Source organism: Triticum urartu, chromosome 7, assembly GCF_003073215.2.
Source record: "Triticum urartu cultivar G1812 chromosome 7, Tu2.1, whole genome shotgun sequence".
Lineage (NCBI taxonomy): Eukaryota > Viridiplantae > Streptophyta > Magnoliopsida > Poales > Poaceae > Triticum > Triticum urartu.
Genome location: NC_053028.1, coordinates 560,692,023 through 560,705,048, shown reverse-complemented (window position 1 = coordinate 560,705,048; position 13,026 = coordinate 560,692,023). Strand labels below are relative to the sequence as shown.

Here is a 13,026-nt window from a genome sequence, read left to right as displayed (position 1 = left end):
GTTAGCCGAAAAGCGAAAAAATAAAAACGTGTGTAGAAAAATGAAACCAAAATCATGCTTCGGAGGGTGCGTCCAAAACATGACACATGGCGACATCTAGATGCACCACTTGGCCCACTCCAGGTGCCAGAAAGACGCTCGTTGCGGTTGCCCTCGAAAGGGTTATCTTCAGCTAGTTGCTCTCTCTTTGTCGAAAAAAAGCTAGTTGCTCTCTTAGAAGCCAACGGAGCAAAACAGAAAAAACCGTCTGAAGGAATATAATGGCCGCCCAGCAGAAAACTCACATGGGTGTAGCCGATGCCACATGTTGCGGTCTGAACGCTCCCTTCGGATTTTGTTTATTTTATTTTCTGGGCGCGTTTTTGGCTTTTAAATTATTATTTTTGTCTTTTTTTCTTTTCAGGTTTTCTTAGGTTTTAGAAAAAAAATGATTTTTTGACACGAAAAATGTGTTTTTTTCTTCCGCGAGAGGCATGAATTTACTTCTCGTGGAGGCATGTATTTTCTTTCTCGAGAGGCACACACGTGCCTCTTAGAAAGGAAAAAGATGTTTTTTTCTTCCACAAGAGGCAAGGATTTACTTCTCGTGGAGGTATGGATGTGCTTTCGCGCCCTCTCGGAAAGGGAAAAACGTGCTTTTTTCTCTTTTCCTTCTGCGAGAGGCACAGGCGTGCCTCTCACAAAGAAAAAAGACGTTTCTTTTCTTCTTCCGCGAGAGACAAGGATTTACTTCTCGTGGAGGCATGGATGTGCTTCCGCGCCCTCTGGAAAGAGAAAAATAGTGTTTTCTTTTCTTTTCCTTCCGTGAGGCGTGCCTCTCAGAAAGGAAAAAAGACATTTTTTCTTCTTTCATTAGAGAAAAAGATTTACTTCTCGTGGAGGCATGGATGTGCTTCCGCGCCCTCTGGTAAGAGAAAAAAAACATTTTTTCTTTTCTTTTCGTTCCGCGAGAGGCATGGGATTTTTTCTCGTGGAGGCACAGATTTCAGTTTTTTTAAACATGTTCCAGGTTCAGTTTTTTTCATGATTTTTTTGTCAAAATCTTTCAATATCAATATAGGAGTAATTTTAAAGATTTTGACGCGAGGTATCTAACGACAAAAATGTTTGAGATTTTGACGCACGGTTTAAGAGGTAAAATGTTTTGAATAAAGAAATATATGAAAAAAAGGAAAAACTTTCAGTTTACGAAGAGTGGTGTGTATGCAGTGCGCCACTTCTTATAATCTTGAAAGGTTTTTCTTTTGAAAATCCGTAATCTAGGAAGGTGGGAGTGACCCTTGTGCAAAAGAGCAGTGATCTCGTTAAAGCGCCGAATAGGAAATGACTCGGCCTTACATGCATATTTCATAGTGGGCCTTGGGCGCAGTCCAGCAGAACGTAGGCACACAAGGCCGAGGAAGTCCAATTTGGGCCCGAACTCCCGACCTATAGAGCTCGCACGCACGCACGCACCGACGCTCGCGCCGCCGTCCCCCCTCCCCGGCGGGCTGCTCCACCTGCTGCCTGCTCTGCGCGATCCACGAGCCGAACGGCGGCTCCTCGCCGTTCCACCCGGGCCCCCCGGCCGCCGTGCTGCTGCGCTGCCGCCGACCCCCGGCCGCCATGCTGCACTGTCGTAGTGCAGCTGTTGCTGCCGCCGGGCACTCCAGTCCCCAACACTGGGTAAGTTTTTTCCACCGAGATTGAACTGAAATTGAATTGAAATGTACCGTGTGTTGAGCTCAATTGATGCATTTCATATCAATTCCATTTCATATCATATAAGTAGACGATGAAGGGTCCTTTTCTTCACCGGCAAACAACTGCGAAAATGGGAGGCACAGATGAAGTAAACCCAAACTATTGATTTGGTACACTTTTGTATCCATGTATTGTTATTTCCGTCTATCTATTTTTAGATCATTATAAGCATTGTGTTTAAATTCCACACTGATTGTGCAGTTGAGCTTTATTTTGTGTGCTCTCGCATGGAGTATTTTCATGATAGTTATGGGGTAATTTTTCAGTAGAAGAGGACCGGGAAAATGAGAGCCACTCAGCAGCCTTCTGGTTCATCGAATTCAGCCAAAAAATTCTCTTCATTATCTATATACTTGTATAACTTTCTTGCTACTGAGTAAACCATTGCTATGCAATGTTTATGTATACATGTGCAGATCAGATTGATCAACTAAGCGAAAAAAAACTAAGGAAAACAAATCAATGGAACCGAGAGAAAAAGAATATGCGACGTGCCGAGCACATATGTACTCCTACTTAGGAACTACTAGTACAAACTACAAACACATGCGGAGCATTCGCTTCCGGCTGGTTGAAATTGAGCCGTTGGTCCGTGCACTGCCACTGCATGATGAATCACCTTCTCTGGAAGTTGAGCACCTTGATGGAGAGACCGAATGCGACAGCGAACAGGACGGCGAACCCGGCAGTGACGACAGCGACGACACCCAGGAAGTCGTGCTGGAATCCGAAGAAGCTCTTGAGGAAGGCGTCGATGGGCACGCCGCTGTCCTGGAGAGGCTCCGTGAGGTCGCCGAACTGTGAGGCCACCAGCCCGTAGAGAGTCCATGACACCGGGCACACCCACGAGTACCACCTCCACCACACGGGCATCGTTGGCCGCGAGATGACGAAGCCCGAGAAGAGGTTCCACACGCCGTAGAAGAAGGACGAGACGATGGAGGCGATGTTGTAGCTGGGGGTGAGCCCCACGGCGAGCATTCCGTAGTAGGTGAAGTAGAGCAGCGTGAAGTACATGAAGTAGAGGTACCAGCAGAACTTCTTGACGTCCCACTGGAAGCCGATCATGGCGTAGACGATCACCCCGTACGCCAACGACTGCACCAGCACGTAGGGGAGCTCCACCACCACCTGTCCGAACGCGTATGGCAGCGCTGAGTACATCCCGGCGGCCCGCTCTCGGTAGAACACCGTCCGCTCCACCGCCACCACGGGCTGCACCGACGACGAGTAGGAGATCCCCATGAAGAGCACCGCCGCGTACATGGACCCCATCGCGTTGAACAGGTCCTGCGTCCTCGACCTCTTGCCCCCAAGCTGCCAGAATATGGTGCCGAACATGAGCGCGACGACAAGGGAGAAGAAGAAGCGGACCACGGTGTACTGAGGGTTCCTCCAGTAGGACAGGTGCTGCTTCCACAGACACGCCATGCATTGGGTGATGGAGCTCTGCGAGTACTGCGTCGGGAAGTAGAGATCCTTGGAGCCAGCAGGGGCCCTGCTGATGTCCCTGATCATGCTCTGGTTTCTCCTGCAAAATATAAATACCACATATTGTTTGTCAATGTCCGTCGATCATATCAGGCAGGCCTTCCATTAGTCAATCCTTGAGCAAAATTAATGACTTACTGGTACAGGTCTGAGTTCTTGTAGACTTCTGCGAAACTGACACCTAGTATGTCTTCTTGTGCCTGTGAGGTCACTTCCAGCATCCAAGTTGCCGGATTGTACCCTGGTTTGATCTTGCTGACCCGTTCGATTCCCTGATAAAATTGATGCCAGCAAATCGTTACTATCACTCAAAGTCATGCAATGCAACACCTAAAAAGAACTTGAAAAGGAGGAGAAGGCAAAGTTACCTCAAAGTATTGGATGAGGTCGCACGACTGGTGCCCTAGAGGACCCACATATATCTCCTCCCCTCCTCTCTTCATCAGGAACAGCTGCGAGACAGAAAAATGTTAATTTTGGAAACATGCATGAAAAAGGAAATTTCTAATATAATCATAATTACCTCATCGAAGGCTTCGAAAATGTCGATGCTAGGCTGGTGGATGGTGCAAACAACTGTCCTGCCCGTGTCGACGGTGTTCCTCACCGTCCTCATGACAATAGCCGCGGCCCTGGCATCAAGGCCAGAGGTAGGCTCATCCATGAATATTATAGAGGGGTTAGCGACAAGCTCGACCGCGATCGTCAGCCTCTTCCTCTGCTCCGTTGATAGGCCGTTCACTCCAGGTAGTCCAACAAGCGCATCCCTCAGTGAATTCAGTTCTACCAGCTCCATCACTTGCTCTATGAACATCTGTTAAAAATGATGAAATGGAGTTGTTCAGATCAGAACAAGTGTATGTATCCCTGGCTTGAGTTCCCAGAACAAGGAGTCAAGGACGCATATATACATACCTTTCTTGTTTCCGACTCGACATCGGAAGGCAATCTGAGCCATGCGGAGTAGACCAGGGACTCATACACGGTCACATTTGGTGAGTGGATGTCATTCTGCTCACAGTAACCCGAGATACGAGCAAAGGTCTCCTGCTTCTTCGGGTAGCCGGAGATTGAGATGTCACCTTCAATGTAGCCTCCAGTCTTCCTGCCCGCCAACACATCCATCAGCGTGGTCTTGCCGGCGCCGCTGACCCCCATCAGCGCTGTCAGGACTCCGGGCTTGAAACTGCCACTGACTCCCTTCAGCAGAAGCAGCCTATCTTCATCAACACCTTGTGCTTTCATTTCCTGTTATGCAACAGGATTTTTGTGTCAGCAAGTTAATTAGTTGGAAACTGAAAGCTTTAGAACTCAATCAAATAATAATTGATATGGTCGAGTTTCAGTGCGCAGATTAAGGTCTAATGATAGGATGCCATTAGAACCATTGAAGGGAGTTGGGAAATTGTTGAAGGGCATTACCGCAGGCATGTCAACAGAATATCTCATGTTGTTGAAGGCAACAGCAAGCGGTGCAAATGGCAGGACCATTCCCCTCCTACCACTGTCTTCTGGGGCGGCAGAATTTCTCCTTGAGTTGTTGATGTTCCCTACATAAGAGAAGTTTGACCCCTTAGATGACATTTTGCCATGGCTGTGTGCATCGCAATGATGCAGAGGCCGGGGTTTATCTCCTTTTCTTTTTTTTTAAATGACATGTTACCATGTTCATTCATGTCCCAATTGCTACTGCAAGTAGCCTTACCTGAGACCGCAGAGATAGAGCCATCAGGAGTTTCGCCAGTGATACTGGCATGCTTCTCCTTTAGTGCATCCTCTGAAAGAATTTGCTGAGATTTCCCCAACGCTGCATGATTTAGAAGAAATAGTCTCAGATCAAGTGCTTTAACAAAATACGCATTGCAAAATTCCATTCTAGAAGCTTTGGATTACGTTTAAGGTAGCTTAGAGCGAGGGTGAAGAGGATGTTGAACACAATGACGTATCCCAGGAGTGCCCCAACGCCAATCCAGTACCATTTTGCCTCAGTGAAAAAGCCCCTGGACTTGAGCACATCTATTCCTAGAGTTCTGTTGGACCCCTGGAGAACCTGCAAAATGGTTTTGACGATCAGAACTGTCGATAGTATTATGTTATGTCAGCAACCAATATTTTTGTTGTCACGGTGGAATTGGAAACAACATGACATACCCGTTGCCATTTATCCCCAAGGAACTCGTTTACAGCAATAGCACTCATGGCGTACTGAAGAGGTGACATCCAGTAGCCCCAGATCCACCATTTCTTCACATCATCTGTCATAAACAAGCAAATATGAAAATCCTGTCTCTGAAATTTACATTTCAATGACCTAGTAAATAATTTATTTATTTTGTTCCAGAAGAGGAGCATTACGATGCGACAGGACGAATCCACTGAGCACGAGCAGCACAAGAAGTGCAAAGGATGCCAGTGTATTTGCAACAACCATGGTCCTGCCCAATGCTGCGATAAACCTGAACAATCCTGCAGCCATCTGGTTGACAAACAACAGCAGCAAGTACTGCTTGAACAGTCTGCATGCAAGAAAACAACCAGATGATTAATAATGGTACGTGCTACTTGTAGGATCATGAGTTGTCTTGTCATGTTCTTCTTGGTGGTCTGCCACAGCAAAATGATTGATATTTGAAGCGTACCTTCCAACATCTGGATCGAACCCAATGACGTAGTAACCCAAGAATACTGTGATGGCGACCTCGACGCAAGATATCGGTATCTTGAGGATCCAGGTTGGTATGGCGTAAGCCCATGCAGGGAAGAAGAGGTAATCTCTTTGCTTGAAGAAGACCGGCAACTTTATGGTGGCCAAAGCTAGCTCAGAGAAACCGTTGAACATGTGGGCAACTATAGCAAAGAACAGAGCACCCAGGTAGACAATGCCGTCGTTAACTGTACGATGGTGCATGTTTGTGCGCAGGAACAGTGTCATCACGATTACTGTCATCACCAGAAGCTGCAGATGGATATCAGGTATTTCCATTAGTTCATCAATCAATCTCTTAAATGTATGAACATATGCCTGAACTGAAATGGGAGGCTAAAGAAAATTAGCTTTACCTGAAAAGCCCGGAAGCGGTAGACAAACATATTCCTTTTCATGAGCAGCCACTCCCTCTCGATGCACGCACGCAGCAGCTCTGTCTTGCTGGCGCCGTACGTTGAGGTCGTTAGTGAAGCAGGGTGACACTGGCTCCTGTCGAAAGGGCGAGAGAGCTCCACAGATAAACTCTGGCCAACATGAAATGCCTGGAATGCACGAGCAAACTCCTTGACTGGGACGTATTGGTATCTTCGGTTACTCCTTGCCCAGTATTGTTGCTGATCTTTCCTTGATGTCACCTATAAGTTTTACAAAGGGCTGATGTTAGTAACTAAACATCAATTCAAAACATATACTTATGACTCCATCCATTCCAAATTAGCTCAAGTTCTAGATTTGTCCTAAGTCAAACCTATTTAAGTTTGACCGAGTTTATAGGAAAATATGGTAAGATCTACAACATTAAATATATGTAGTACGAAAATATATTTTGATATTGATATATTTTTAAGCATTTAAGCTGACTTACTTCTTGCAAAAAGTCAGCGACGCCTTTCCGGTCAGGACATTTGAAGCCCATGGATTCGAAGAATTCAAGCACATGTTCACGTGGTCCTTGATACACAATGTGACCATCCGACAAGAGGATTATGTCATCAAACAAATTATATGTTTCTGGTGCAGGTTGCAACAAGGAAATGACAGTTGTGCCACTGAGGATGTTGGTGATTAGTCCAAGTGATTTCACTATCTGGTATGTGGTAGAGCTATCCAGGCCAGTGGAGATTTCATCCATGAACAGTGCTCTTTCCGCTCCGACCATCATCTCACCTTCAGAAAAATTCAAGCAACCAAGGTTCAGCAAATGCTCAGATCTCAGATTCTGCTATGACAACCAGATGAGATGTTCATGGAGATCGTATGGTGTACAACAGAATAATCATGCGAATTATATGTTGTGGCTCCTAATTTTGTACCAGACTTACCAGTTGTGACACGTTTGCGTTGCCCCCCTGAGATTCCTCTCAGCATATCATCTCCGACCATGGTGTCAGCGCAAATGTCAAGCCCTAAAATCTGCAGGGTTCAACATAACAGTCAGTCAGAAGTTTGCACATTGAAGAACAAGGTTTTGTTGTTGGATCCAGTACCTTGAGGATGTAATCGGTGATGATATTTGTATCCTGGCCGCCCACTGATATTGCCTTCATGTAGACATCGAGATCTGGGTCTGGTTTGATATTTGCAGCTTTCTCCCTCCTTGATAGCTCAGTAAGCATGTCTAGGACAAGTTCAACAGAAATTAGCACACAATTATGAAGTGAGAGGATTAATTATCTCCCATAGTGTGATTAATTTTGAGCTCACCGTATCTACTTCCAACCCCTTGGCATCTGGCTGAGAAGGCTAAGGTTTCCCGTACCGTCATCTCGGCGATGTGGAGGTCATGTTGGGATATGTAAGCTGCTGATCTCTGAGCCACAAACTCATTCATTCCATGCCCATTGTATGTTACTTTTCCTGAAACCTGCTTGGTTTATATCGTATCACACAAAAGTAAGTTTCCTTGAACTTCAGAAAAAAGAAAGATCGCTGTAATCAGTCAAGTTGATTAACCTTTAGATCAGAGCCTAGTTTCCCTGCCAAAGCGAGAAGCAGTGTAGTCTTCCCTGATCCTGGTGGCCCTAATAGTAACGTCATCCTGAATTTTACATGAACACCGGACATCAGACCAGCAAGTGCAATTGAAATATGTTCATAGAAGACGGCATAAATACAGAAAATCAACGAGTGCTGAAGAATGTTTGACAGCAAAGTAAAGCCTACAACAACATAAACAGTACCTCTTTGGCTTGATAATTCCATTGACATCATGCAGGATGTTGATGGGTATCTTCTTGTTGGGAATTATACGAAGAAAATTGGCTAATGTCTGAAGGAGAAGGCAGGCACAAACAGAACATGGTCAGGCTTGAAGAACATTCCGTAGAATTCATGAGAATATATAGTAGTTTCAGCACTCTTGGCAGTACCTCTAGAGAATTCAGAGTGGTGTTGATGAAGGTGGGCAGGCCTCTGTTCCCCACATGTGCGAGCGCCTCGATGTTGAGGTGATCGTATCGCACTTCGATCGTCGGAAAGTCGATCCCAACTCTGAAACAAATAAATAGGGGAGAAATTCAGCATCCTTGTTGTGCTTAATTTCCAACTATAACGGGATTGGGGCCTTGGATTGACAAGAGAAAATCTTTGAACGGTGCAAATGTTCAAATGTGTTGGGGAATATAGATTTTTTTTAGCAAATATAGGTGAGGACAGTAGAAAGAGATATGCAAAGCAGAGCAGAGAAGAGCAGAGCAAGCAGGTGAGTGAGAGCCACCTGTCGATTCTCTGCTTGAGCCTGAGCAAGAAGCGCTCGTGGTCCTCCTCGGCGACGCGGACAAGCCGGTCGAGCAAGCGCGTCCGCTCCTGGAACCCGAGGCCGGCGACGTCGACGAACCCGCCACCACCGCCACCACCGTCGTCCCCGACGACGATGCCCTTGCGGACGCGGGCGTGCGTGGGCAGCCGCTCTAGCGACGCCCACATGAGCGCCTCCTCGTCGTCATCGTCGCCCGCCCTCGACGACGACGCCCGGGAGAAGACGTCGCCGCCGCCGCGCTCCCGGTACGAGGAGCCCAGCCGCAGGCTCGCCACCCCGAACGCCGCCTCCCCCGTGTCCATGGCCGGCCGGCGAGCTCCCTCCTCCTCCCAGAAAGAAGTGTCTACGGATCAAGGTTCGTGCAGGACAATGCGGTCCGTTCGACGTTCGTGATCGTTGACGCCTGACGGATCACGAATCCAATACCAGGCTGTATGCCAGCTTCTTGGTTCGCTGAAAGGTGGTTGCGGGGCAAGAAGATATATAGCGGGCGGGCTGGCTGGGCGGCGACCGGGTTGGTGGAGGCAGCGGCAGCGGGGGTTTCAATTCCATTCCACGGCGGCGGTCAAGTGAGGGTGCAATGGATCCTGTGCTCTAGTAGTGGGCCACCGGCGCCGGGGCGGAGGAAGAAAGGCGGGAAGCTTCCGGACGAAAAGGGCGGGCGGGCGCGTGTCCGTGCTTTCCCCGGCGCACGCAGTTGAAAACCGGAATGCGGAACACACTTTGGCCGTGTGTGTGGGAGAGGAATCCCTCTGGGTCAGCCGACGTTGCTTTTTGAGATCTCTTGCTTTTCTAGTGGGTGCCAACTTCTCTTTTCTCATAGAGGAAACAGGGAAGGAGACTGAGACGTTCTAGAAGCTACTGTGGCTGCAAGTCATCTTTCCTTTCCCATTTTCGCGGCTGCTCGTGGCGTGGGAACGGCATGATGCAACTTGCTTAGTGTATCGGTCTTACGTGGAAAATCAACGAACGAAACTGGTCGTTGTCCCGTGACACGCCGGGCTTGACCTTCTCGTTGAGACTCGCGTAAAGCCATCATTGACATCTTGTCTTCGCGCACGTTGATGTACCTGATAACTCTTCCATAGTGACGTGATTTAGCCGTTATGAACTCTCGCGGAGACGTGCACTTGGACACAGCCATGAGTCCATGACCCGCATACACGGCGCCGACTGATACTGCTAGCACGTACGCGCGCACGTGACTTCGTTTATTCTATCCGAGGAGCATCTCTAGCAGATATTTTATAGATGTGCATCTCTAAGGCCCTGTTTAGTTCAGCTTTTATTTAAACTAAAGGGCAAACCCAGCAGAATCAGATTTCAGAAATCCGCTGCCAAAATCTGAACCAAAAGCGGAAGCAACCCAAGACGTGCTTTCCAAAATCTGATTTCGCTGCGGATCAAAATCTGAAAAAGCTGTATCAGCTGGTTTGCCGAATGATCTACATCTTTTTCACATCAGATTTTCCACAGCTGTTTTTCTACAGCAGATTTTTCACAGCTGCTTTTAGAAATCCACAGCCGAACCAAACAGGGCCTAAGACCAACTTCAATGCCTCGACCCAAACAAACACAGATTTGATCAGTTTTTTGTCTGTTTGGGTCGGCTGAAGGCGCGTCATTCACCCACGTCCACCCAGTCTGTCCAGTGTGCCTAACCAACCGACCCATTTCGTCAACCCAGCCAAATGTTTTGCAACAAACATATATTTTCGTCACTAATTCAGGCTAGCGCCCATAGTTTATGCTAGCATATGTGCTAGCGGCTGGTATACATGCCAGTCTACAAAAAAACCAACATAATTCATGCCGGCACACTTGCCAGCAGCCGGCATACCTGCCAGCCCACAAAAATAAAGGCCATAGTTCATGCATCTCGGTCATGGTTCATGCAGCTGGCATATGAAATCATCATGCCCTCAGTTATAATTCATCCATCTAGTTTGAGCATCTCCCTTTGCCTCTTCTTGAACCAAACCCTTTTTCCTTGGGGACGCTTGGTGTGCTATTGGTGGGGTTCGGCTGGAGGTACGGGGGTGTGGTAGAGCATGGCTGGTGGCGGCAACGACGTCTAGCTTGGAACCCGTGGCACCGGCCCCGGTCGGCGGCAGCGGATGAATCGCAGGCGGCCCTCGGCAACACGATGTGGTGGTGCCCATGTCCAAGGCAGAGTTGCACCGACGATCTGGTGGCTTTGACTCCGGTTGGTTCGGATCAACGACGATGAGGAGCGGGGCTGGGATCTTTCCCACCGGCTCTCTCAGTTTGGCGAGGTGGGGTGGCAGCCCGCCCCATGCTCCAGTGGTGGCGTTTTGGAAGTGGTCGGAGCGTCAGGGATCCCGAAGTGGTAGTGTTGTTGTGGGTAGTCGCTGGATCTGGGGGAGGGGGCAGATCTGGAGCTTTGAAGGTAGCTTGGCCGATGCACAAGATGTCGGTTGGAATCTAGTGCGGCAGATCCGAGTGAAGACCCTGTCTCCGGCCAGTGGCTGGAGCCGGTGATGGCGACGCCCTTGGCGTCGTTTCGTTCTTGAAGGCATCAACGAGGTGAAGCTCACACTGTTGGGGAACGTAGTAATTTCAAAAAATTTCCTACGCACACGCAAGAACATGGTGATGCATAGCAACGAGAGGGGAGAGTGTGTCCACGTACCCTCGTATATCGAAGGCGGAAGCGTTAGCACAACACGGTTGATGTAGTCGTACGTCTTCATGATCCGACCGATCAAGTACCGAACGCACGACACCTCCGAGTTCTGCACACGTTCAACTCGATGACGTCCCTCGAACTCCGATCCAGCCGAGTGTTGAGGGAGAGTTTCGTCAGCACGACGGCATGGTGACGATGATGATGTTCTACCGACGCAGGGCTTCGCCTAAGCACCGCTACGATATGATCGAGGTGGATTATGGTGGAGGGGGGCACCGCACACGGCTAAGAGATCAAGAGATCAATTGTTGTGTCTATGGGGTGCCACCCTCCTCCGTATATAAAGGGGGGGGAGGAGAGGGCCGGCCAAGGGGGTGGCGTGCCCTAGGAGGGGGAAACCTACTCCAAGTAGGTTTGCCCCTCCCTTTCCTAGTCCAAGAAGGAGGGGGAAGGAAGGAGTGGGAGAGGGGAAAGGCAAGGGGGGCGCCGCCCCCCTTTCCTTGTCCTATTCGGACTCAAAGGGAGGGGGCGCGCCTCTTGCCCTGGCCGGCCCCTCTCTCTCTCCACTAAGTCCCAACAAGGCCCATTAGTTCCCAAGGGGGTCCGGTAACCCCCGGTACTCCGATAAATGTCCGAAACCTTTCCGGTGTCCAAACATAGTTGTCCAATATATCGATCTTTAAGTCTCGACCATTTCGAGACTCCTCGTCATGTCCGTGATCACATCCGGGACTCCGAACTACCTTCGGTACATCAAAACATATAAACTCATAATATAACTGTCGTCTAACTTTAAGCGTGCGGACCCTACGGGTTTGAGAACTATGTAGACATGACCGAGACACGTCTCCGGTCAATAACCAATAGCGGAACCTGGATGCTCATATTGGCTCCTACATATTCTACGAAGATCTTTATCGGTCAAACCGCATAACAACATACGTTGTTCCCTTTGTCATCGGTATGTTACTTGCCCGAGATTCGATCGTCGGTATCTCAATACCTAGTTCAATCTCATTACCGGCAAGTCTCTTTACTCGTTCCGTAATACATCATCCCGCAACTAACTCATTAGTTGCATTGCTTGCAAGGCTTATAGTGATGTGCATTACCGAGTGGGCCCAGAGATACCTCTCCGACAATCGGAGTGACAAATCCTAATCTCGAAATACGCCAACCCAACAAGTACCTTTGGAGACACCTGTAGAGCACCTTTATAATCACCCAGTTACGTTGTGACGTTTGGTAGCACATAAAGTGTTCCTTTGGTAAACGGGAGTTGCATAATCTCATAGTCATAGGAACATGTATAAGTCATGAAGAAAGCAATAGCAACAAACTAAACGATCAAGTGCTAACCTAACGGAATGGGTCAAGTCAATCACATCATTCTCCTAATGGTGTGATCCCGTTAATTAAATGACAACTCTTTGTCTATGGCTAGGAAACATAACCATCTTTGTTAACGAGCTAGTCAAGTAGAGGCATACTAGTGACACTCTGTTTGTCTATGTATTCACACATGTATTATGTTTCTGGTTAATACAATTCTAGCATGAATAATAAACATTTATCATGATATAAGGAAATAAATAATAACTTCATTATTGCCTCTAGGGCATATTTCCTTCAGTCTCCCACTTGCACTAGAGTCAATAATCTAGATTACACAGTAAT

General features: G+C 48.0%; 1 protein-coding gene across 1 annotated transcript; it reads right to left on the bottom strand.

Annotated features, from left to right (window-relative positions):
* Window positions 1-2,062: 2,062 nt before the first annotated feature.
* LOC125520040 (ABC transporter G family member 44) lies at window positions 2,063-9,375 on the bottom strand. Its single transcript, XM_048684834.1, has 20 exons — window positions 8,658-9,375; window positions 8,311-8,431; window positions 8,122-8,210; window positions 7,895-7,979; window positions 7,646-7,805; window positions 7,429-7,559; window positions 7,264-7,354; window positions 6,807-7,108; window positions 6,295-6,576; window positions 5,874-6,190; window positions 5,590-5,750; window positions 5,386-5,489; window positions 5,128-5,284; window positions 4,940-5,041; window positions 4,657-4,784; window positions 4,150-4,482; window positions 3,758-4,048; window positions 3,603-3,686; window positions 3,373-3,506; window positions 2,063-3,274 (listed from the first exon to the last, which is right to left on the bottom strand). The coding sequence occupies exons 1-20, from the start codon at window positions 8,999-9,001 to the stop codon at window positions 2,359-2,361; spliced, it is 4,332 nt and encodes a 1,443-aa protein (XP_048540791.1). The 5' UTR covers window positions 9,002-9,375; the 3' UTR covers window positions 2,063-2,358.
* Window positions 9,376-13,026: the final 3,651 nt, after the last annotated feature.

Excerpts from the sequence above, each read along its gene's own strand:
- LOC125520040 (XM_048684834.1), bottom strand. The coding sequence starts at position 9,001 with ATGGACACGGGGGAGGCGGCGTTCGGGGTGGCGAGCCTGCGGCTGGGC. Across the intron at positions 3,687-3,757 it reads TTTTCGAAGCCTTCGATGAG|CTGTTCCTGATGAAGAGAGG; the intron begins GTAATTATGATT and ends TCTGTCTCGCAG. Across the intron at positions 3,507-3,602 it reads ACCTCATCCAATACTTTGAG|GGAATCGAACGGGTCAGCAA; the intron begins GTAACTTTGCCT and ends CAATTTTATCAG.